This window comes from Rattus norvegicus, chromosome 18, assembly GCF_036323735.1.
Source record: "Rattus norvegicus strain BN/NHsdMcwi chromosome 18, GRCr8, whole genome shotgun sequence".
NCBI lineage: Eukaryota > Metazoa > Chordata > Mammalia > Rodentia > Muridae > Rattus > Rattus norvegicus.
The window spans coordinates 76,468,967-76,494,772 of record NC_086036.1 but is presented as its reverse complement, the minus strand read 5'-3'; the positions used below and the strand labels follow the sequence as shown (position 1 = coordinate 76,494,772).

The 25,806-nt window shown below is 43.4% G+C and overlaps 1 protein-coding gene across 9 annotated transcripts in view; it reads left to right on the top strand.

Moving 5' to 3' along the window:
• Atp9b (ATPase phospholipid transporting 9B (putative)) overlaps positions 1-25,806 on the top strand; it is a 192,111-nt gene that overhangs the window by 149,159 nt on the left and 17,146 nt on the right. For all 9 annotated transcript variants that reach the window (NM_001106130.1, XM_006254983.4, XM_017600875.3 and 6 more), the window contains 8 exons: positions 2,313-2,425; positions 4,215-4,463; positions 14,073-14,234; positions 14,865-14,957; positions 16,902-16,985; positions 17,950-18,120; positions 21,953-22,051; positions 23,734-23,823. In NM_001106130.1, the coding sequence (NP_001099600.1) occupies positions 2,313-2,425; positions 4,215-4,463; positions 14,073-14,234; positions 14,865-14,957; positions 16,902-16,985; positions 17,950-18,120; positions 21,953-22,051; positions 23,734-23,823 (1,061 nt within the window). The remainder of the gene's footprint in view (positions 1-2,312; positions 2,426-4,214; positions 4,464-14,072; positions 14,235-14,864; positions 14,958-16,901; positions 16,986-17,949; positions 18,121-21,952; positions 22,052-23,733; positions 23,824-25,806) is intronic.

The following is a 25,806-nucleotide window of genomic DNA, read 5'->3' as shown; positions in this document are numbered from 1 at the left end:
GTATGGACTCATGGTCAGTGCACAGGGCTACAACCACTGTTGCTCCTGAGGAGTTTGTAAAGCTCTAATAAAGTATGTTCATTAACAGAATGCTTGGCAAAACAGCGTCTAAAAACAAAAAGACAAAAGCTGCTCTTCTGTAAAGAAGACCCTGTGCTCTTCAGGAACGCTCCAAGTCAATAACCTATTTTACTCTGAATGTAAATCCTGACTGTCAATGATGGGTATTGTCAATTTCATGTGTGCCAACGGAAATTAAAGGTGTAGAGATGTGGGGAAAGCCCAAGTTTCATTGGAAATGGTTATGCCATTGCTTGTCATGCCTCTCACTTCTTGTGTCTGTTGGTCAGGAACCCTGCGGCATGCTCTTTAAGTCCAGTGCTGAGGCCCCGGTGGCGACCAGACGCAAGCGCCTGAGGCAGCGGCACCTTTGTTCCTGTCTAAGAGAGCATCCCTTTGTTGTTGATGTCTGTGAAACCCGCACTGCTTGAGTATTACATTAAGTGAGACGTGTGTCTCCGCTTTATTGACAGTCCTGGGCATAGTCACTTTAAAGCTTCTGCTCTGGTTTGAGGAGACAGTATTAAGTAGCACATCCCAATGGCTCTCTCAGAAACTCACCTATGAAAATTGTCTCCCATTTCATAAACCTCCTTGTCATTTCAGGTGACATAAATGTATCAGGAATCATCAGGAAAGGCTAAGGCTAGCAGGTAGCCTTCCTGGAGGTGGCCCACCTGTTTGCATGGACTGATGGGAGGCAAGGCCCTGAGAGACTTCAATCTAAGGAAGGCTTCTAGCAGCCGATATGCCTTTCCTGACATTAAATTAATATAAGAACCCCTGGGCATTAGCCCACCCTTTGGATCCAGTTTCCTGCAGATCAATGTAAAGATGAACTTTCATGAATTAATACTGTTTAGATGAATTAATAAACCTATAGAATTCCTGATTTGATTCAGATAATTTTAGGAAGAAAGTTTTAAGAGATGGCCTTAGTTGCTTTGCTAAAAAGATATAATTAAGTTAGAATCAAGAACAGACTGTGCCCACTCCTCATAATAGTAAATAAAGGCTGCATAATAAGAAGCACAATGCACTTTCATAATTACATTAAAAGAGATACAAACTTGGGACAAATTTGTGTTCAAGGAAAAGAGTTTAAGTCAAAGATAAAGCTACATGATGATAAGGCCAGGCCATGTAAAACGTTGTTGCTTTGATCTTACAATGAGCATTTAGAGTGAAACACTGCTTTGAACGTACTTTTCTAAACAACTTTTTATATGAGAAGGTATGAAAAGGCCAGAGAAAAGAAACAAAATTGTTAGTAGGATGCTATCCATCCATCCATCCATCCATCCATCCATCCATCCATCCATCCAAATGTGTATTTTGTCTGGACTCACCTATGTAGGCATATGTGTATGTATATAAATATGCATGAGTACTTGTGGAATTGATTGAGACAGATAGTTGGCCCCAACCAGTGTGGGGATGTACGAATATATATGTGTCTGCATATTTGCCTGTATAAAGCACTTTAATTCTTTTTCTTTCCTTCCGAACTCTTCACAAAGAGTTAACCAGCCTAGCCAGAGAGGCTTCTGGCTGCCTGGACAGAGAAGGGAGCTATAGCAATACATTTTTTACTTAATTCCCCACTGCTAGGCAACAGGTCTTAATCATTTTAACAACAGAGTAAGCAAGAACACTTTTAAGATACTTTTTAGAAGTTATCAGCAAACATTCAGTATGGTTAGAGTGCTAGAAGGCCAGAGGCCATCAATCTTTAAAGCTGCCTCTACCTCCAACGCTGTGTCCCACTTCAACCATTCCGGGCCAGGCTGGCTCCTGGCAGTATACGAAGGGTTAAACATCTGGAGTATTACCTTTCTCCAATAATGATTGCTTTTCAGAAGTAGGTCTTAAGGCTACTAAAGTGTGCTGATTTGGGGCTAGGTAGTGTCATTCTCCAGCCCGGTACTGTGGCTTAGCTTCCTAGTTTATCTCATATTTAGAGGAGCAGAAGTTGCTGTTATACCAATTAACAGATCTGACCCAGGCACAGAGACTTAGATTTTCTTTTTTCTAGAGCCCCTTCCCTTGTTAAAGACTATTAACATGATACATTTGGAGAGAAACTTTGAAGCCTCCCTGTCAGAGTGACCATTCTGCAGGCACTTTGTGGTGCCTACCTAACGGATGTCCCAGGGCACAGTGACGGATGTGACCAGCCCTCTTTATGGCACTGCACACAGAGCTGCTTCACTCTGCCTCTGCTCACTGTGCTCCTCTTCCCTCCCACACAGGAACGCTCACTCAGAACGAAATGGTGTTTAAGCGGCTCCATCTGGGTACTGTCTCCTATGGGACAGACACTATGGACGAAATCCAAAGCCACGTCCTGAATTCCTACTTGCAGGTATCGGAATGGACTTCTGAATGCTGTCTTCTCTCACTGTACCCACATTGGTGAACTAAATATGTTAATTCAATTATTTCACTTTTTATTATTACCTCTCTATCAATTCAATCAAGAAACCAAGACTAGCATATCTGTATCAGCAGATTCCTGGCAAATATAATGAGCTCAAATTATTCATTTGTTTTTTTAATGGATTATTTATATAAATAGTAAACAGTATTTTAAAGGGTAATAGAATACTGGCTTTGCTGTTTCCTAATAGCCCCTTTGTTTTTCTTTATACTTAATACTTTCTCACATTAAAACCAAGCAGGCCATTCTGTTCTCCATCTTTCCGGTGACTAAGGTAGGTACCTCAGCACTGTGCTCCCTGGGCAGCTCACAGAGTGCTTTCTGTCACTGGAGGCTGCGCTACAGGAAGGGAGCTTTCCCGTTAAATCCAACTCCAGTGCACTCTCAGGTCCTAAGTATGCAGTGTGTTCAGTAATAGGGGCCCGCCTGCAGCCTCAGGGAGGTGTCCGCGGGCGATGACCATACCCTGTACATTTTAAGGAGGCATTTGGACACCCTGTATCCATGGCATGATTATTGTTATAACATTTTATCAGGATCATATTATAAGCAGAAGAGTTGAAGAATCATTACCTAATATAGCAGCTCTTTAATGTTTACTTATATCTGAGAGCATTTGGGGATTTTTTCACTAAGGATGTCTGTGGGCTTTTTTCTGGTAAGACTGTAGAACTCGCGTTAGCCCGTACTTAGGTGGTTGTTGTAATGATGGCTGTCTGTAGCCCACTTTAATGTAGCACAGATCTTTCCTAACTTGATTATCTTTGTCCACTGGAAGCACTGGCTGGGTGAGAGCTTATTCTTTAATGGAATTTGTGTGAAATTAAATTGTACAAGCATCAGTGAGCATTATATAATTCAGAAGGGGAAGGAAGGGCTGAGCTCCTCCATGGCTGAAGCAACTCGTCGTCATTTGGCACGGATGGGGGCTGCCATGCAGCTGTGGGTAGCACAGTTAGGCACCGAGCAGATCCCCTGCATGCAGCCCTTAGCGTAGTGGGAAGGGACTTGTAGTCAATGACTCTCAGTTGCTCTACCCTAGTCTCTTCTGAGTACTGTCCCGAATCCCTGAGGTTAACAGGAAAATGTGTCTCTTTCCTGTGGGGTTGGTAGGAGGTGAGCGATAGAAACCCATCCCTGCATGGTGACGGCTCACTCACTCATTCCTGACCTGCTGGGAGTTACACAGACACACAGTGCTGTGGGCAGGCACTTCCTGTGAGCAGGACTGAGCTCTGACGTTTGCTTTCCCTGACACCATTACTGTATTAATCTGTGTTAGCTACAAAGCAGACAGTCACAGTGGGTTTATTAATGTTATTCAGAGAAGGTCTTAAGGGCTCTGTCTGCTTTGTTTGGCGTTGTTTCATGTGTAGTGTACACACCATTCCGCCTGTTCTTCATCTTGCTGTCTCAAAGAGTGAAGTAAAAGTTAATTGAACTTAGGAAAAGGGAATGAACATGTCGGCTTTAAATATCATAGCAAATACATATATGGTGTGTTTGACAGTCTCAAAAGGACCAAGCATTTTGCATCACTGATAAAAAATAATTTATATTCCTCTGTACAGTGTATATTCCTCTGTACAGTGTAAGAGAAAGAATCCATCACTGTTCTTGTCTCAAACAGCTTGTTTTCTTTAGTTCATGAAACATGACAGTAATTCTATGTGGATCACTGTTTTCTGTCTGCCCGTGTCACTCTGTTTTAAAGGTACACTCCCAAACAAGTGGGCACAACCCAAGTTCTGCTCCACTTAGAAGAAGCCAGTCCTCAACGCCTAAAGTTAAGAAGAGTGTCAGCAGTAGAATCCATGAAGCAGTGAAAGCCATCGCCCTTTGTCATAATGTCACTCCTGTGTATGAGGCTCGGACTGGCATCACTGGAGAGACTGAGTTCGCTGAAGCAGACCAAGACTTTAGTGATGAGAACCGCACCTACCAGGCCTCCAGCCCCGATGAGGTCAGTTGCTTCTTTAGAGCATCTTGCTTGGGGAGGACAGTCTTCACAGTGCAAACCTGTATGATCTGTTTCCACCTGGAGTCTACAGGCTTGCTTGAAGGTTACTTCAAAGGCAAGGACACTCAACTGTGTCCTGGATTCTGACATTAACCTAAGTATGTGTGACCCTCTGGGCATATAGTCCAAACCTTTCAGGGCTCCCTTTTGACCTTTCCATGTTAATACCTAAGGGTTCATCTGCATGATCCTTGTTAGCCACAGACCAGGCCTCTGAAATTCATACTATTACAGGCTAGATTTACTTATGACATTAAGGGAAGAGTTGTAAAGACTTTGGTCTTGTAGTTTTACACCAGTACATTCCACAGTTTTTAACTGGAAATAACTTGAGACAAGTCAGCTGGCTTTATCCTGTTGTACTTCATTGTCTACTATGTCCTTATGTTGCAATGAGTCACTGGGCTTATATATTAGATTTCTAGTTGTTATGTAGAACATACAGACATGCATACATACATACAGTATAAATATTCTTTTAAAAGATTTGGAGTATAAATAATTGAGAAACCTACAGAAATGATTTAAAAAAAAACTTAGATGTGTTAACGTAGTCCTTTCCAGCTTTGCTCCATTGGGAGTTGGTAAAAGTCACTAAAATTTCCACTTCTTATGCAGCCATTCTGAGTGTTTACACAGCTTTGTCTAATCTGTCCCCGCAGAGTACTTTAGACAGTTTTGTAATATAATCAAACCAACGTTAGAGACAGTGTTAACAAGTTAGAGTTTTCAATACCCTGCAAAATGAGATCATATAAGTACATAATCACCATGGGTAGGGAGGCTATTAAATTCTGGTTCTGGAAGTAATAGAGAGGTAGGCCTAGACCCCCAGTGTTGCTGATGAGCAGTGGACAGACCTAAGAGGTAGTTGTGCTGTAAGATCAGAGATGGAAATACCAAATGGTGTGTGGCTCATGAGCCAGGTTCCAAGGACTCCTGTGAGAGCAGGGATCTTGCCGGAAACTAAAGACATTCACGTCACATTCTGGAGAAACAAACAAGCAAGCAAAACTGTGTCTTTTGGCTGTGTTCCGAGACTTTGAGTATGGATACATTTAAAAGTAATATTCTAATTAATGTATTAGAGAATTTCTAGACATTTTGGCATGTGTATTGATGGCTGTTCTTATGGAGGTTGTAGTAAGGATTAGAAACATAAAGCAGAGCAAAGGAGAGCGTGAACTGTATGCAGGTTGGCCTAGAGCTCCTAGCAATCTTTAGACAAATATGGTATGGTTGTTTAAGAGCTAGCATTGTTAAAGGCAGCCAAGGACTACGCACTGGACAGTGGAAAGACGCTGTGAGGGAACCTCAGGAATTAGATCCCACCCCCCATAGGACCTAGGGCTTCACGCTGTAAACTCACCCCAAGAGTTTCCCTGGAGAACCATGGTGACTTGCTCTTACAGGCCGCCCACCACACTGCTCCCAGGGTTCAGCTATAGAGACTTAGAAGGTTCAATAGGCTGTGGTCTGAGGTTCTGTTTGAGTTGGCAAGTAGGCCTTGGTATTGTCTGCTTGGGACTGACTTTGCCTGCATGTAGAATGTGACAGTTACAGAGTCATGGAGATTGCCTCTGAGACTCCAAAGAAAACCTGTCAGGCCAGGCAATAGGTGGCAAAGTTAGGATTCCTGCGAAGGGCTACAGAGAAAGCAAGGCACAGCATTCAGGGACAAATTAAAGATTCAGTAGAAACCCCAGGTAAATTGTAGATGGCCAGAATGTAGAATTCTTGTGGAGGAAAGAAGCCAGGACAAACTTAAGGTAGGAGGAGGAAACAGAAGAACAAGTGGTTTAAACCCTTAGAGTTCACGTGGGGTCTAATTTCTATGGATTGGCAAGGCTACATTTCACGCTCTCAAGTGTTTGCCTATTTAGGCATAATAAAACAGTGACAAGGAACTTAAGATTCTAATCACAGCACAACTCTGTTTTAGAAACACTGAGTATCTGGGCTGGTGGTACACATTCTTAATCCAGCTCTCAAGAGGTAGTGGCTGGGAAATCTCTGAGTTTTGAGTCTAGCCTGATGTACATAGCAAGTTTAAGGCCAACCATAGCTACAAAGTGATAAATCCCATCTCACAAAAGGTAAACTCCCAGGGACTAGACCACGAACCAGAGAGTACACATGGAGGGACTCATGGCTCTAGTCATATATGTAGCAGAGGATGGTCTTGTCGGACATCAATGGGAGGAGAGGCCCTTGGTCCTCTGAAGGCTTCATGCCCCAGTGTAGGGGAGTGCCAGGGTGGTGAGGTGGGAGTGGTTGGGTGGGAGGGGGCACCCTCATAGAAGCAGGGGGAGGAGGGGTGGGATAAAGGGGTTCAGAAAGGGGAAACCAGGAAAGGGGATAACATTTGAAATGTAAATACATAAAATGTCCAATAAAAATATTGACATAATGGGAAAATCAGAATTAGCTGAACAATAGTTCATAAATGATATGTAAAAAGTATCAGAATAAAATCCTGTTTTGGTAGAATGGGACAAGCTGGGAAATGAGCTCCATCGTTGCCTACCTGGTCCTGTAGTACATCCATACTCTTCTGCTCAGTGCCCCTACACTATTGCCCTACTGTCTAGGGACTAGGCTGATCAGCTCTTAACTACATCTTTTGAAGCCATTACAGTGTGTCAAACTAGTGTGCATACATGCGTGTACGTGTATGTGCATGCTGATAGAGAGTCTGGATGTACAGTTCAACAGTCCTAACTAAACCATTTGGAAATTTTAGGTATGTAGGTCATATCTGTATGACATATAAATTTCTGACGTCTTAGCTTTCGAGACATATATAGGACAGCCAGACTGCTTAACGAAAGGAGAAAAGGGCTACTGTTCCCTTCCTCAGCTAGGCCTAAACACTGGTTCTTGCCACTGTAGCATTCCTGAACTCTTCAGCAACTCTATACAATTACATATTGAGAAGGAATTTCTTTATCCTTATTTTTTGAAAGCCTAAACCAGAGTTTTTCCAAAGAAATTGTTATTCAAAGTTCAAAAATATACTATCTTACATATTCACTTTATTCCCTGCCAAACGAAGTGTAAATTTTTTGAAATTCTTACAAAATCATAAATTGTTACATGTCTTAGTGATAAAATATTAGGAATTTGCCATAGAAAGACATTGCATTGATTTGAAGTCTTAAGAGCTTAGAGAAATTATAACAAAGAAACTGCTAACCTTACACTTAAGTTTTTTGACTTGCATGGAAAATTTACAGTGATTAAAGACAGAATGAGTAATATGTAAAAAGATCTGTAACTCCTATTTTAAATCTAAAAATGAAAAGTGAGCTTCATCGTGATTTTAAAGTGTGGTATTGATGTGGTTGGTGTGCGCAGACCCAGAGCCGCAGGAAAGGCATCCAAATAGCCTGTTGTTGGCATATTGAACTCACTGCCGTTAGCTTGACAGATGACAGCAATGTTTCCCAATCACCAAAGTACCATGGTAAAAGCATTTTTTATTGAATAAAGTGCTCAGAATATTGTACCCTGGAGCTTTATTTAGGGAAATGGTTCAATTGATGTTTTCTGTTTAACCTCAGTGTTGACCTATCACAATATCTATGGTTAATAAGCAGTGTTATCATTTAAGAGACTTAACTAGTTTTATAGTCGTATCAGCACTACATTCGTACCAGGCCATTTCGTCGTGGCTCTAGCAGTTATTCCTACAGAGAACTGTTGCCACGTTTTGTGTCTCACACTGCCCTATGCTAACCCCCATCAGCTCACAGCAGCGTCACCACACACTTAGGATGAGTGCTCCTGGTTTTGAGATTTTGAGCCAGTGCTGTTCTTTGTAGTATAAGCCACTTTGATATTTATTTTTCTGAACAAAAGAAGGATCTTTTCTATACCAGTACTTTTAATGTAGTTGAACAATTTTAATCTACAAATAGTAGAAGTCTTGGGGGAGTCATTTGTAATTCATGAAGGTCCTCTTAGGCACAGATCGTAAGTAGTGTGTCGTCTGCCGCATGCTTATGTCTACTCGGAGGTCTAACAGATAGTGATGTCAGAGCGTCAACCACTGACTTTGTGTGTGTGAGGCAGAACCTATTTACGCCCTGGTCATTGGTTCTTATGATAAGTGATCAATATTTCATTTTCTCTAAGACAGAAGGAAGTTCTGCTTGCCTGTAATTTGTGTCTACAGGCTTAGCATAGCAAACTCAAGCTGAACAATGTTAACTGCTCCACAGAAATCCCTTCACAGAGTGAAAATCCCGCTGAGCTGCAGGAAGCCAGCACTGCACTCAAGTCAGGACTGACTCACAAGAGAGCGTAAGCTCAGGCTCAGTGCAGAGGTCATCAACACAAGTGATCAAGGCCTAGCATGACCTCTGCTGACTGCAGACCAGAGGATCGATTGCTGGGGCTCTGTGATGAGTGCTTATTCCTGTAACCTAGCTGTTTAGCAGTAGCATTCCTTCCCCATATGGCTACATTAATTCACATTAGTGAGTTCTCTGTTTAAATATTATTTCAAGATGCAGCTGTCTTTGCCTTGCTCAGCCATTTATATGCAAGAACCATCTAGAATTATTGACAAATCACAAGTAATATTTTATTATTCTAAATGAAGGAACAATATGTCCTTACTAGCGTTGCGTTTGGATTTACCGAAGAACTAATGTCTGTGGAGTGTTGTATTTTTTTAATTCATTTTATTGTGTGCGCCTATTGAAGCAAGACTAATTGTGGTGTTTTGTCAATATATTTGTGAGGAGCAAATCATTGTCAGTGACACAAAGCCTTCACTCTGTGACCTTCAAGACCAATAGAGAATAAATACTGCATAGCCTGTCTGTGAATATTGATTAGCACTTTTCCCAGATGATCAAATTGCATCTTAAGTTAATAATTCTATTAAATTATAACAATGATTGTAATAACCACAATCAAAAATGATGAGATGTCAATGATTAAATTATGATTTATAAAGTACATGGTAAAATATGTTCTCTGAGGGTTACGGCTGGCATCTGTGTGCATAATTGCTAATAGAATAAAAGAAATTTCTGCCAAGCGTTTCAGGAATAGTGGCACAGAAATTTCTAGATAATGGAGTTATAGAGAAGGAGGTTGATAAAATGCTGCCGTAGCCCTGGGACGCACTGGCCTACTCCGTTCCTTAGCTGGGGGATGGGCGTGTGCAGAGGAGGTGCCTGTGACAGCTGTTTAGTGACTGCTAAGTGGCCGGACAGGATCCCACGGGCGCACACTGATAGGTTTTTTTGTACATTCTCATTTTAATTATTCTTGCCTTTGAATTATTATCAATAGTCACATTATGAATTAGAAATTTCAGAAAGCTCAGTAGTCATAAAAATAGTCATTTGAAATATATGAAGCCTTTTACCTCTAGATTATCATTTTATATCTCAGAGAAAAATATCCCAGAGGTTATTTCTTGTTATAATGCCAGGCAGCAATTAATCCCATTTAATATAGATACACACAAGGAGTATTTGATACCCTACTCATAAGTTATTCCATTACCTACGAAATTGCCTTGTAAAATAGACCCAACCGACAGCCTTGGGTGCACAGAAGCAGACAGCAGTGCTGGTTGAGAAATGCATTCTTTTGCCTCTACATTCATGACAGCATCTAAGGGAAATAGGGAAAGGGGGTGCAGGGGCCACAATAGTAAAGCACTTGAACATGATCCCCAGGGCCCTCACCTAGTTTTACAACAAAGTGTTAAAGAAAACTCACATTTTGAGCTCTAGGTATTGGTGATGTTTGATGACCCTGGTGCCCTTTACATAAGAGAATTTAGAATCAAATACTAGGTGTCCAGCACTCCATTAGAGAAGCACGTAAGTCATGACTGTAGAGTGACTATGGAAAAGGACGACGTCCTTTGTAAACACTGAACTGTCACTTGGTAGTCTGCATCAGGGCAAGCACAGTGTGACTTTGGATTCCTTGGGGAAATGGGCAAACAGCACACCCCTGCTTTTACACGAGTCCTCTGTGCTTGCCTGAGGTCTTCTTTTTTTGTTTTGAATCTGGGGAGGCCGCCCTTGGTCACATGGCCTGTGTGTGTTTGTCAGGTGTCTCCACTGAAGGTTTCCATTTCATTTCTTCATTTAACAGGCTTTGATGGTGCACACCTTTAATCCCAGCACCTGGGGAGCAGAGGCGGGAGGATCTCTGTGAGTTTGAAGCCAGCTTGGTCCACATATTGAATTCCAGGAAATAAAGAGAGACCCTGCCTTTTAAAACAAACAAACAAACAAACAAAAAACCCATATTCTTGGTCTGGAAGCTCCATGGACACACCCTCCCACTCCACACACTCTCTGTGATTTATTTAATCAACCATTTACTTCTCACAGTGGATTTCTGGATACTTGTTTTATACCAGTTTAATTCCCATGCTGCTTTCCATGTCTAAGCATTGCCTTGTTTTCTGTGTGCACAGAGATGCTCCAGGCACATCTTTTGTCTAGTTTTGCTCTAGTCTTAGAATCAGTACTCTCTCTAAGGGTGCAAGGTGAAGAGGACCACAGCCCCTCAAGCTCGCACACACGTTTGATAGTGTTATCCATTTCTTAGGTGCCTGCTGGCATGCTCTCCTCAGGCATCCTTTTCTAAAGGATGCTTTATTTTATTGGTGTGGGACATATATTCTATAACCGAGGCTCATCCCCAGCCCCCAGAGTGTGTGCTTTCAATTGTTGGTGTCTGTGGAGGAAGGTAGAGCCTAGCTGCCAGTCTGTGGAGGAAGGTAGAGCCTAGCTGCCAGTGCTGCTGAAAGCTGCTTTGCTTTCGTCTCAGTATTTAATGTCGTCAGATACCAGTCCTAAAAGAACACCTCAGTTTATTTCACATATACAGAGGAAGGTCACTGGAACTCTCCTCTGCTACACGCTTCTCTAGTAACTGCACCAGGCTCCAAGCTCAGCCTGGAGCTGGAGATATACTGAGGATGGGCTTTCTGCCCTGGGAGTCGGCTGCCGGATTTGTCTGTTAAGGAGTAGATCAGCCTAGGTGACAGCAGGCACCAAGGCTCTGCTACGGCTGCTCCCTCTGCACTCACTTGCTCAACTTTACATTATCAAAAGAATTCTGCCCAGTCCCAAGTGCTTAACTGGACAGTAATTAAGGTTTCTGTGTTGTGGAAAATGTAAGCCCTTTGTTTGCTTGGCTGGATATGGCTATGTCATCCTGGGGGTGACTAAACCTTTTGAGTGTAGTAGTGCTGGGCTAGGTGTCAGGAGCTAAACTTAATTTTGTTATAAGCTCCTAACTCAAAGGAACTGTGAAGCCAGGCATAAACTAAATAATACACAGATGTGAGTCACCAAATATAGAAAGCCTGGTCCTGACTGCAGCGGGGCACTGTGAGATGATAGGGTATTCACGGAAAGATGCAATTTACGGGTCACAGTGTAATAGTAACCTTTCACTGTAAATTGAAAATTAACCTTGGCATATTAGATCATTTGCAACTTACGGAGTCATTGTCTTGGGTAGGAAGAGACACTGTGGTCAGGTGCCAGGCTCGCTGTAGCGGGATTGTTAACATCCACCTGCCGCCTCTGATGCTGTAGCTTGGAGCAGGTTTGCTGATGTTCTTGGTTACAGCGTCAGATCACCGTCAGGTGCAGGGCCGCAGAGTAGTCCTGACTCCAGCTTTACGGTAGCACACTGCTGAGCGTGGCGTGTGACCTCTTAGCCAGCAAACAGCACCAGTGCTGAGGGGACAGGTGCTGGTGCTGTTGCTGTGCAGCAAAACACCCGAGACCTGGGCCTAGAAAGCCATTTGACTTCCACAGACACATCCTCTTACAGTCTTGCAGGTCCACATACAGTCTTCTGATGCTTACACCCCTGCCCTCAGGAAAGGTGTCAGGCCACAAAGGTGCAGGGACTTGGCCGCCTTGTCAGAGGCATCCTTAGAAGATAGTCTTTAGCTGTTTCCTCACAAACAGGAAATGACAAAGCAAATAATTTCTAGATGGCAGTTTCTCATAGTACTTGACAGGCACTAAGCATTCTGTTACTGTTCGTGTGATTTGTCTTCTAGGACAAGGGCACAGAGCTCTAAGACTAGCAAATGTACAGAAGTTGTGATTCACTGATTCTATGCTTATTTACAAAAGAGAAAGGCTATCAATCGTGTGTAGAAAGGGGAAAGGAGGACTCAAATTAAGGAGGCAAATTTCTCTGTGTATACAAAAGAGAAATCCAGGGAATTTCTCAAAATCTCTCAAAATCCAGGGGATGGAGCACAATGCCTCTGATGAGGGATGGCCAGGTCAGAGCATAGAAGGTCAGGGCTTGAGCTTACTCTAGCTCCCTGATCTGTCTTCTTTTCTAGTCTAGCCTGCTGAGTCTATTTTGTAACTTGATCATGGTTTCACTTAATGTATCATAGGCTAATAACTCTACTATTCACATTTTAAAAGTATCAAAACATTGTAAAGAAGATAGTTATTTTTCCTAGTGCAATTAACTGCATTTAATTTGTATGACTGGTAACTGCCTAAATCTGTGTGTTTGTCATCTAAAGCAACCCCCATACTTGTGAAGTTCACACTGGTAGGAAGTGTACGGAAGAGCATGCAGACCCCAGGACCGTGTGCATGACGCCTGCAGTGCGGCTGTAGGCCTGTTGTCCATGCCGTACCCCAACAACCCACGGGAAGCATCCCATCTGCCTCAGTAGGGGGCGCCAGACACTGCGGCTGCACTGCTTTCCTCTGTCCCACGTCCCTTTGTGCAAAGATCTTCTGTCTTAAAGCGTGTGCCGCTGTGCGCCCTGGGAGCTCAGCACTGAGGGAAAGGAAACAGAATTTTTCCCAGGTTCTTGGGGGGAAAACTTTTTTGAAAGTATTTTCCAACTGGGTTTCTGGAAATTACCTAGAAACCCTGACTTTCAAATGATTTCTGAGCTTCCCACAAAATGAAAACAGCTTCTGAAGCAAAGGACCGAGGGTCAGCCGTTGTCTGGTAACCACACATGCATCCTGTTGGGGGACCCTCTGCTGCGAAAGTGTCATCCTCACCAGTTTTCCAGGAGGCCACCATTTGCATACACTTTTGATCTTTTACTGGAAGTGTTACTACTAAGTTGTTTCTTAGGGGTGGGCATAGCATCCTGTGACCTTCACAAGACACTAAGATTGAATTCGTGATACCTGGCATAACACAAAATTAAGTTTTCTTGATATTTCTTAAGTTCTCACAGCCTAAGATAAATATTGGCTATACAATGGTAGTAAACTGAAAACAGAGAGTCTCATGGTCTGCAAGAGCTATGCGTGTTCCTGACAGTTTGCGAAGCTGTACCTTCAAGACAGAAGCAAAGGGGACACCCAGAGAGCACCGCAGGAAGCTGTGGCCTTGCTGGGCTGTGCTCATGTTTCTTTGGTTGCTGATAAGGTTATGTACTGTTTGAACTGTCTTTAAATGAGATTGCTTTTAAAGATAACCCCTTTTCTTGAAAAACAGCCATAAAAAACTGCATGTAGTTGTCCCCGGGTGGTTGCTCCTCATACATTCTGGTCTCCTCAGGTGGCACTGGTGCGATGGACAGAGAGTGTGGGCCTCACTCTGGTCAGCAGGGACCTTGCTTCCATGCAGCTGAAGACCCCCAGTGGCCAGGTCTTGACCTACTGCATTCTACAGATGTTCCCCTTCACCTCGGAGAGCAAGCGGATGGGCATCATAGTCAGGGTACGTCATGGCTTACGGCAACTCCCACACATCAGTTACCCAGTCATCTCCAGGCTTTCTACGTAAATACAGAAACTACCCCCAGAAAATTTCAAAGTCAAATATTTACTCAAATACTTTGTGCTTTATTATTTTCTTAAAAACAAACAAAAAACACAGCTGAGAAGCTGATGTGACTCCAATTAATAAAGTCACTCTCCTGGAAATACTGAAGCAGAACAAGTAAAAGACAGTAGTAATTTTTTAATTAAAATTGTTTTGTCCTCAACATAAATTGCATAGCATGATTTATGTCCACAAAGTTACTAATACATACCTTTATTAAAGTTATCTACTCAGTACCAGAATTGTATTTTGGAATTGCACTTGTTAAGCAGTGTTCTGTCACACTGGAGAAACTGAAGAGAATCACTGCTTATGCCAGGCCAGACTGTTTCAAGGGTTACAGTGCTCACTCAGCTCAGGCATTTGCCGACTTTGGGTCTCTCTGCACTGCTGTCTTAGAGCAGTTTCTATAAAGAAAGCCCATGATACATTCTCTAAGACCTGCTTCCTCCAGAGCTGCGTCTTCAGTCCAGTGGCTTCACAAGAAGCAGTGCCGCCCAACTGTCTCTGTTTACTCTACTGCAGGATGAAGCCACAGCCGAGATCACATTCTATATGAAAGGTGCTGATGTCGCAATGTCCACCATTGTGCAGTACAATGATTGGCTAGAAGAGGAGGTAAGCAAGCTATTCTCAGCACCATACAGATGTCTTCGTGAAGTTTAGTAAGGCAGCGACAGAGAAGTAGTCCCTTTCCCACACCTGTAACACTGCCATCACCATTTCAAACCAGAATCCATAGCCAAGGAGCGTATTTCTTTCCCCTAAATTTATTCAAAATGCTTATAGTTCCTTGTAGGTACATATAAAGAAAGACTTAAGAACCCTGGTTAATTATAAAAACTCTGCTTCCTATAGAAATAATTGCTATTTGTATTTATGTATGAAGTGTACAAATATATAAAAGTAGGTCTAAAATAGTGTTGGCTGTATGTAACAAATTAGACTTAATATTGCTAATTTGTCCTCTTAAAAAAAAAAACAGAAGAAAAGATACAGACAAGCAGTCCTATACTATTATTGCTAAACAGATAGATGGTACTCAGCTTTGTGAGGATATAATCGTCACTGTTAAGGCTGGGTATTGATTAGTAATTGGGTTCCGAAGTGAGACTGAGGTAGCTAGGGCTGTGCCTGACTCCGCCCTCCTCTGCACTACTGCAGCTGCCTTAGTCCTTGTTCCTGTTCCACGTAGACCTCACAGACGGTCTGCCAGCACAGCAGCCACACCCGATATGCACGGTGGGCTTAGCAATATGAATCAATAACTCCTTCAGGCCACTTTGATTTCATCAGAGACATGAATAAATTAAACTCCCCGAAGACCTAGTAAAATGCCATAAAAATTACTTTTGGTCATAATGACATGCAATTAATTGTAAAATACTTGTTTAATTTATTTAGCTTTATGAGGTCAAATCAATAAATGTCTTGCCACAGACAGACAATGTCAGATTGCTGTTCAGAAAGATAACTTCATTAAAACCCTATGCACATTTATGTGCTCAACATTGTATTTTCTTTCCATAGATAAATCTTTTACCTCTTCTTCACCAGAATGTGTGTTGTAATTCTGTTGTAGCCCCAAAGCCTTTCACTTTATCAAGCACAAAACAAAATGAAATGATGGTTTAGCAAAATTCCTGGGGGTGTTTCCCGATACGCATATGGATTCAGGCTCCTTCAACCTGACCCCTACCTGTAGTGTGGCAGTGACCCCTTTGTTTGGAAGCCACAGCTTGTTTACAAGTATAGGTGGCATGTCTAGCAGTGGGATTGATGCTGCTGGAGCAGTTTAGATTTTGAAATGGGTCACCAGCTGCCTTCAAACAGGTGCACCTAGAATACAAGCAGCCCTGTACCCCAAGCCTCTTTCTTTACCTTCGCCCCAGCACTCCACTTGTAGTGGATACAGTGTCTTAATCATCATGGTATTATGACATGGTAAATAGGCTAGCATGTTTTATACACCTACCTATTGGATGTATTTCCATTGCCCACTAATTACATCCATAGAATAATGACTTATCTAAGGCCTCCTCCTTCCTTGTCCAGTTTAGACCTGAGCCCCAAACCTGGTGCGTGGGGTTGGTTATCCTGTGTGATCACCCCTGTGCATGTGTGTGGTGCTGTATTTCCGTCAGACACTGGCATGTGACTATACCAGTGGACTAATATCACAGAGTAGCCCTGTTGAAGCAATTTCTATGATGAAACGGAAGCAGTCCCTCTTTGCCCAGGAGCACAGATTGCTGTGGTTGTCCAGCCCACCCATCTTAGGCCTCTGTCTAGTCTGTCTGTCACCCCGTCAGTGGCTCAGTTATGGTAGAGACCTCCTGAGATTGGACAAAGTTGGATAACTTGAAGACACATCCCACATGTCTTCCTAGGCTTTGCTGCAGTCTGTGGCCCTTGATGGTGCCCTGCTTCCTTGTAGCTACCTACAGGGAAGTGAGGACCAGACTGCAGCGCTGCCTGTGAGTGCTCTTGAGGGGACCCCAAGACCTCAGTGCATCAGTTCAGATTCTCTGGGAGCCACAATTAAGAGCCCTTTCCTTACAGTGTGGAAACATGGCACGAGAGGGCCTGAGGACCCTTGTGGTGGCAAAGAGGACTCTGACAGAAGAGCAATACCAGGACTTTGAGGTGAGCTACATCTGTCCTTGCCGTGAAAGTCTCTTCCTCCTTTATGAAAACCGTTTTCTTGATGAAGGCCAACCTTCCTGTACAGGTACAAGGCCAGTGTTTCTGAAGTTTGGGGGCATGGACTATCTTAGTGATTGAGGGCCCTGCGATCATCCCTTCTCTTAATCTGAGTGAAGTTTAGAAACTTCACGAAAGACAGTAGTTCCATTTCCTCAGCAGAAGCTGAGTGTACCTCATCCCTCACTGCTGGTTTTGGAAACAAAGGTGCTGCAGGCCTGTAGCTATATGGATTATGGAATATTTGCACAAAGACAGGTTTAACTATCCAAGCTCCCCAAATCCAAAATGTCCCAGAATCTGAAACTCTTTTAACATGATGTCATTGCTCAAGATGTATCTGACTTGCGAATACTTCAGGTTTCCATATTAGGGAAAATGAAACCAGAGTTCATGTAGTAGTAATTATTAAATACTCGGAGCATGTATACAAAGCATGAACATAGCAGATCACCTGACCCCAAGACCTGATGCACTCCACACAGTGTCTACATGCATGTTTACCTGCCTCCTGTGCCCTCAGAGCTGATATGGTGCAACTCTGAGTCAAACCATGGAAGATGCACATACCATATCCCGTCCCCCTGTCCTCAGATGCGTATACTGTATCCCATCCCCTCTGTCCTCAGATGTGTATACCGTATCCCATCCCCTCTGTCCTCAGATGTGTATACTGTATCCCGTCCCCCGTCCTAAGATGTGTATACCATATCCCATCCCCTCTGTCCTCAGATGTGTATACCGTATCCCATCCCCTCTGTCCTCAGATGTGTATACCGTATCCCATCCCCTCTGTCCTCAGATGTGTATACCGTATCCCATCCCCTCTGTCCTCAGATGTGTATACCGTATCCCATCCCCTCTGTCCTCAGATGTGTATACCGTATCCCATCCCCTCTGTCCTCAGAGCCGATACAGTCAAGCCAAATTGAGCATCCATGACCGGACTCTGAAAGTAGCTGCGGTTGTAGAAAGCCTGGAGAGAGAGATGGAGCTATTGTGCCTCACTGGGGTGGAGGACCAGCTGCAAGCGGATGTGAGGCCCACACTAGAGATGCTGCGGAATGCAGGGATCAAGGTACAGCATGCAGTCTCTGACTGCCAAAACGCTTTCTTACTGAATCAAACTAACACAATGCCCCTTCTCTCTGGCTCTCTTTCCATGTTCAAGACAGCATAGCCTTCCTGAAGCAGAGCTCTGATCTGTCCTTCCTGAAGCAGAGCTCTGATCTGTCCTTCCTGAAGCAGAGCTCTGATCTGTCCTTCCTGAAGCAGAGCTCTGATCTGTCCTCCCTGAAGCAGAGCTCTGATCTGTCCTTCCTGAAGCAGAGCTCTGATCTGTCCTTCCTGAAGCAGAGCTCTGATCTGTCCTCCCGCATAACACATGTACTTCCTGAGAGTCGTCTAGGGCCTGTCAGCTTCTGGCAGGTCTGCACAGCCTTCGGTTCAGCACTTGCCTTGGTGATTGTTTCCTCACCTTCTGTTCAATGTCAACATCCTGCACAGTCAGAACCTGTCCAGAAGCATCTTGTATACTCCCCATAAGAAATCCCCTAGTAAGCATCGGTGGGCCTTGAGTAGATTCAAGTGTCATACTGCATTGCAAGTGGCACTAGTTATGGAGGAGTTCTGTGCAGGAGACACCCAGTGCAGTCTTTGAGCTTCACTTGCTACTGACCACTCACACACTGAGTCTCTATCTGCTCTAGACCTGAGGTAGACAGTTGTTAGGCAGGGTCATTCAGAAGCTATTATCTGCCCAGCTCCCCTATGCTTCTGAAGTAATGTGTGTCCATTCCCAGAGTTAGAAGGAAGGGACTACAGGGAAAAGCTACCCTTGCCCTTCTGCCCAGCCACGAGTGAAGCACTGTCTTTGCTACAGGAATGCCCAAGAATGCCATTCAGGTGCAGAAGTGCTTCTCTCCCTGCACTCCTTGTCACTGCACATGAGTATGTGGCCACTACACAGCTCTCAGGTCCTCTCCTTCTGTCCGAGGTCCTCCCTTTCAGTGCCCAGCTTCCCAGATGCTCTGTGTGCAAACTGGCAGTTGGAATACAGTGTCTGCAAGAGTCCAGTTAACTGGCATGCGTGTCGTGAGTTGTGAGGGCCAGTCCTTTTCCCAGTGGAGTTGGTCTCCAGGGTAGCACTGTCCCTGGAGACATCCTCCCTACCTGCTGCACTGCAGTCCTCTTCCTCGGCAGCTCTTATGGCTAAGTCTAGCACTCAGAGAGTAAATTGTACTTTGTGGGAACTGTCGTCCTGGGTTTAGGGTTAGGACCAGGGTTAGGGATAGGGGTTAGGTGCTGTTAGCCGCTTTCTTAGTTGGTATGAGAAATGTACCACTTGGCTTTGAAAGAGAAACACTCCAGCTGGATGAGGAAGAGAGAGTAAAGGAAGGCCAGAGGCACCGTGGTACCCGGCTCTACTTGGATTGACTACCTGTTCTGAGCACTGAGCAGAGGCCTGGCAAGAGGGGTAGAGCGTCAGCCTTAGTGGTAGCAGAGGCACAGGAGGCTGCACTCAGGACAGCGCCACAAGCAGAGCTCATGCTGGAAAGCCACTCACACTCAGCATCAGCTCACACTCAGCACCTCAGGCGTCTGCGCTCAGCTTTCCTTGCAGCCAACACACCAGGGAAAGAAGTGGTTAGTTAGAAGAGATGACCTGACTGTTTTAAATACCTATAGTCTGCTTTATGACTGTACATGCTAGATTATCAGTTCTAAAGTAGTAAAGTTCCTTGGTATAGAAACGTCATGTATTTGCAGTAATTCTGGGCTCATGACCTGTCTCTACAGCCTTGCCCTCTTAACTCTTCTCTGTCACCACTGACTAGATCCCACTCTGAGGTGTAGTGATTATCAGCCACAGCTCACTGTCCTGAGTGACAGGGATCACTCAGCAGTGGCAGTGCAGACTGTGCTTCCCCGGCTTATGATAGTAATACTTTATCACTGGGGGTGCAGCAAAGCGAATGAGAGTCCGCTGATTAAGCAGAAGAGCACAGGATTACACCACTAGGGTGATCAGTGTGCCACCCCGTCATCTCTATTTCCTGTTTCCACAAGTACATCTTTCTGCATGATAAAGAATCCAAGAGACTCGGATGACGGCGAATTAGTGTGCATGGCTGTCTTGTCCTCTGTATAAATGCCCTGATCGTTCTACTGCTTTATAGTCCTGGCCTTTGAAAACTTTTTCCACTCACGATCCCTTTTTGCCTGAGAGAACTGTTTTTACATGACCCTAAGTCAGTGGTTCTCAACCTGCGGGTGGCAACCCCTTTGAAGATCATGTATCAGATAAGTACACTTCAAGTCATAACAGTATCAAAATTACAGTTACGAAGTAGCAATGAAAGAAATTTAAATTGGGGTTCGCTACAACATAAATAACTGTATTAGGGGGTCTCAGCATTAGGGAAGTTGAGAACCATTACCCTAAGTAGAATTAAAAACCAAATATTTACTGGTGATAAATGATAAATTTATTTTAAAATAATTCTTTAGTCATATGATTTTACCATTAAAGACAAGTAAATTTGCATACTGATGAGACCAATGTCCTTATTTTATACAGTTAAGCCTTGGCTGACTGTTTGGTAGAGCAGTGCGTACACAGTTACTCTGCAAATACCACTTTACGATAAGTACATTGTGAAGGAGCAGAGGTTTATTTAGGATGATTTCAAAAATTGGGAATTCTGTCCCAAATTTAAGCCAAAATTGAACAGTTTTTTTTGTGTGTGTGTGAAACTCACACCAACAATTCAAACAATTTTTAAAATAAAACATTGTTAGCACAGTACAATCCAAACATATACCAAATACTTACATACTGAGGAATGACAGTCATATTGTATTGGCAGTCTTTATTTTCACAATTATTTCACATGTTTTTGAAATAAAAAGTTTGTACAGCAAGCCGCGTACTTCATAACGTTCAGTAGTCTAGAGCCCAGGCCACAGAAGTCGTGGACGTTGCATAGCATGGGGTGTGCACAGTGCAGAGTGTGTATTGTGTGGTCAGAACCGAGGCTGCAGGGCATCCCAGCCGGCACTGCCAGAAGCACTGCAGCTTCCTTATGCATTTGACTCTAAATTACTTTTTGGTCATTGCATGTTCAGAGACTTCTTTGTTAACCTTTTTTTTTTTTTTTAAACAACCCTTACCAGTGGTCATGTGACTGCATACACAATGCTAACCCACAGTTCAGCAGCTGGAGTCCGAGTGTGTGCCTTCACAGTGTGTCTGCATGTGTGTGCAGTTTAATGTTGAAGGAGCACTTTGATGCCTTAGTTGATAAAAGTCCATTTCGTCTCGTGCATGGCCCACTGCCTGCTTGAACTTCACTTCCCAGCTGAAGAGCGATGTTGAAACAAAGGTCTGTGTGGTCTCTGGCTCTGTGCTGCTTCCTGACATCCTCAGGCTTCTGCCTTAGTCTCAGCTGTTTGTCTGAGCACCGCTTTCTGATGACTTCTCCCTACACAAGTCAGTACCAAACACAAGCACAGTGGCTTTCAGCCACTTTTAGGTGCACAGTTGAGTTCATTTTCCGTTCCGCAGCCATTGCTATCATCATCTGCGTAATTCTTCATTTTCCCAACCTGAAACTTCCCTGCTCACGCTCCCACTCCTTGTCCCTACGAATATGGTTTCTCTGGACACCTCATATATGTGGAATTACATAGTATTTGTCCTTTTGTGTCTAGTATAATATCCCCAAGGACCTGTCAGAATTTGTCTCCATTTTAAGGATCAGTAAAGTGACATTTCATTTCTCCATAGACTCATCTTATCCCTGTTGAGAAAATCCTGTAAATGTGGTGTGCAAACATCTGTGCACAGGGACACTTTAAAGAACTAGAAATGCAGTACTGAGGTTCACAAGCTTTGCTTTATTTCTCAGATTTGGATGCTAACTGGCGATAAACTGGAAACAGCTACTTGCATTGCCAAAAGCTCACACTTGGTGTCCAGAACACAAGACATTCATATTTTCAGACCAGTAAGTAGATTCCTAAATCACTTTGAATTACTAAATGATTTTTTTTTTTGGTTTGAAGGGTTGAAGTTTATTTTGTTTTATGATCCCCCCACCTCCGTACAAGGTTTCTCTGTGTAGCTCTGGCTGTCCTGGAACTCCCTGTGTAGACCAGGCTGGCCTTGTACTCAGAGATTCACCTGACTCTCCTCCTAAGTACTGAAATTAAGTAATGGTGGACACACCACATGGAGCTGAGTCATAGAGTGTTTTCTCTTACAGTTAAATGTACTTACAGTAGCTGCTGGACGTCTCTTAAGTCCATGTTGGAGATGCTTTCTTACTCTATAAATGCGTGTTGAATGACTGAGATTTTTTGGTGGTAAATAGGTTGCAAGTTAGGAAGCATTTTTCTACTGCATGAATCATTTTTGTTACTCCCTATTGTAGTAGTCATACTGAATAATTTTCTCCTCAACTTAAAGAATGTATGTTGCTTTTTAAGCATATGTTCCTTGCTAGCTTTACCACTAGTACAGAGGCAGCTCCCGTGCAGGGAGGCTGGACCCAGAGCAGAAGCCCCTCAAGCCCACTGCCATTTCAGATTAGAAGCTCTTCTGTGATTGAACAGGGAAAGTGATGGAAGGGAGCTGAATGCATGTGTTTACTGTACATACTAAGAATAATGAGTTTAATTCAAACAAGAAGTAGAAGTTCCTTGGGTCATGATTGATGGTGGGCAGGCAGACACCATGTGTCTCTAGCTGTCTGAATAAAGTGCTTGCACCTACAGAAATGGTTATTTCAGTATCATTTACATGTAAATGTATTTTATTTTGAAACATCAGAATCACAAATTATGCCCTGCAGACTACTATTTGCAATTAAATTATTAATGCTTCTGATAAAACTTCCGATCAATTTTTGTTGACTTTTCAGAGTTATGGCCCCACAAATTAAAATTTTCACAATAAAACCTACCTACTTAGGGATGAGTCGGAGATTAACTTGGATCATGTGAAACTTTTAATTTATTTCACTCCTATATCATTTCTTTTATGCCCCATAAAATCTTCACAGAATGCATGTGCAAAGCCAGCGCATTGATTCCTGGCATATCTTCACTCTAAAATTAGTATTTCCAAATAGCAGTTTAAGCAAAACATGGATGGGGTGAGTTGAAGCTCATGGCAGAGAACATAGAAGCAACTTCACGGATTATTTTGTATCACTCCACTTGTTATGAAGAAACGTGTTTAAATGGTACCCCAGTTTATATAATTTCTTGTCTTTTACTTGATGTATGAGAAAGGGAAGCTCAACTTCCATGGGCCCTGGTATTCCGATTTATAATTCTCTACAGCTATGTTTGTGATGTTATAAACCAATAATTTTCAGCACTGCTCCCAATACCCACTTATCCCAACACCAGTTTAATAAATCATCTTATAGAAAGTGTAGGAAATGCATGGTCATTACTTTCTTCTGAGAATGTTTTTTGACAGTAGTATCCTTCACGTGCTTTTGTGACCACGATTCAGAAACCAGTCCCTGTGAGAGGTGCGTGCATGTTACAGGACTTCTGTTCAGAGCTTTAGCCCCTGTAGGCTCTAAAGAGTTCCTAAAGGATCCTACTGCGATTCCTGGAAAATGTCTTGTTTATTACCTGCATTTTTAATTCATGATTTTTTTTTCCTCCAATGAAGGTAACCAATCGGGGAGAGGCCCATTTGGAGCTGAATGCATTTAGAAGGAAGCATGACTGTGCACTGGTTATATCTGGGGACTCTCTGGAGGTAAGCCTTAGTGTGTATATAGGTACTAACCCTGTACATGCATGTGCATGTACTAACTGTGTACATGCACCTCTGTCTCCAGAGGTCAGACTAGTCTATAATAGTGTGTATCTTAATTCTAAGATAGGACTGGTCAGAAGTACCATATTCTATTGGCCATCTGTCACTTAAGACTGATCTCTGATTAAGTGTGTGTCTGCCTGTCTTTCCAGGCCAGTGAACCAGGGGTCTTGGATGACCTACTCCTCAGCAGCCTAACCAGCCACTCCTGTCGTGGCAGTTGTGAGGGTTTTTTTCTTGTACCTATGTAGAATATGAGACTGCTGGACACTCAGTCCTAGTCCTAAGGACATGTGGCAGCCATCCCTGATGCATCTTCTGTCCCTTCCTGTTTAGAAGCTGCTTAAGTTAAGCAGTTCAAGGCCCTGTTCTGGTTCTGGGTCCACTGGTCATTGTTAATAGCATCAGCCTCCAGTGGTCACGACATTTACCCACATACATATTCTGTGTTTGTCCAAACCACTGTTTCTGTGCGTGTGGGACAGATGCTACCTAAGAAGAGGTAGTGGCCTCCAGTTAGTTTCCTGTGTTGTTAGTCCCTATTGTAAGTAGGCATGCTACATAATTTTCTACTCAACTTACTAAAACCGTATGTTGCTTTTTAAACATACATTTCTTATTAGCTGCACCCGTGGTACAGAGGTTGCCTGTGGCATTATTCAGATTCTCACAACACTTCAGAGTGTAGGGCCCTACGGGAGACTGCAGGAAAACCCATGTGGGAGAGGCCACTGGGCAGTTGTTATTTGTCCTTAACCATGGTTTTCAGCCCCATGGACACATGGCTGAGACACATGCCAGCTTCTCCTGTGCTACCTGCTGCCATCCTCCTCTTAACACACTTAGGACCCTGGGCCTCATACTGTAGCATATTGTACCAGTGTCCTCAGAGCTACCCTGCAGTTCTTTCAAGGTTTGGTAAGGGCTGACAGCTCCGTCCCCTCCTTGCTGACACCTCCCAGCATAGCTAACTGTGACTCTGGTGCATCGGTGCCTCAGGATCGGAAGATGCCATTCACTTTGTGTTTTTTATATTTTAATATGTTTCAAATAGTCTTTTCTATTTATCAATTTCTTTAATTTGCTTTTCTTATATTCTATGTGTTCTGAAACACCGTTTAAGTAGCTAACAGAAAGCACACCTCTTACAGGAAAGGGAAAGCTGTAGAAGAAGTCACACCAAAGGCACAGGTTAAGACAGGTGTAAGTGTGTGAAAATGAGTGCTGGGAGGCTCCCAAGGCAATCCTTGAATGTGACCGCAGGCACCTTCATCCTCTGAGCAGAGAGAAACAGGAGAACAGAGTGGCTACAGGCTCCGCTCAGGCACACAGGGAGAAGCAGGGTGCATGAATCCTGGCTACAATTGGAGGAGTTTTCCACAGCTCCTGGCAGAGTGTACACCTTCTGCCCACCACGGATCTGGCAGTTAGGTCTCTGGGTCTCTCTTCTGTTGATAGCCTTCAGGGCCACAGGACCTGAAGACCCACTCTTCCAGTACCTGTCCCTTCATGACAAGAAGATGCTAGAGTTCCTGGAGAATGAATAAGACTTTGTCCCTGTAAGACAGGACTGTGGGATTTTGGATTTTCGGTTTCTCAAAGAACTTAGTTCTCAAAGACAGAGAACTAAGAACTAGAACTGTCACTTTGAAAGGCCTTGAGTATCTGATGTCATGGGTCAAACCAAGATCTTTATCAGCCGCATGCATGCCTGGGAAACACCGAAACCAAGTACAGGCAGAATTTGTTGTATACTGGTTCCAGGGGAGTACACACATTTTTTTTTTCCAGATCTGGGGACCGAACCCAGGGCCTTACACTTGTTAGGCAAGCACTCTACTACTGAGCTAAATCCCCAACCCCAAGTACACACATTTTTCAATCACATCTGCCTGGCGAATGTCCTGAAGCCACTGAGCCTGT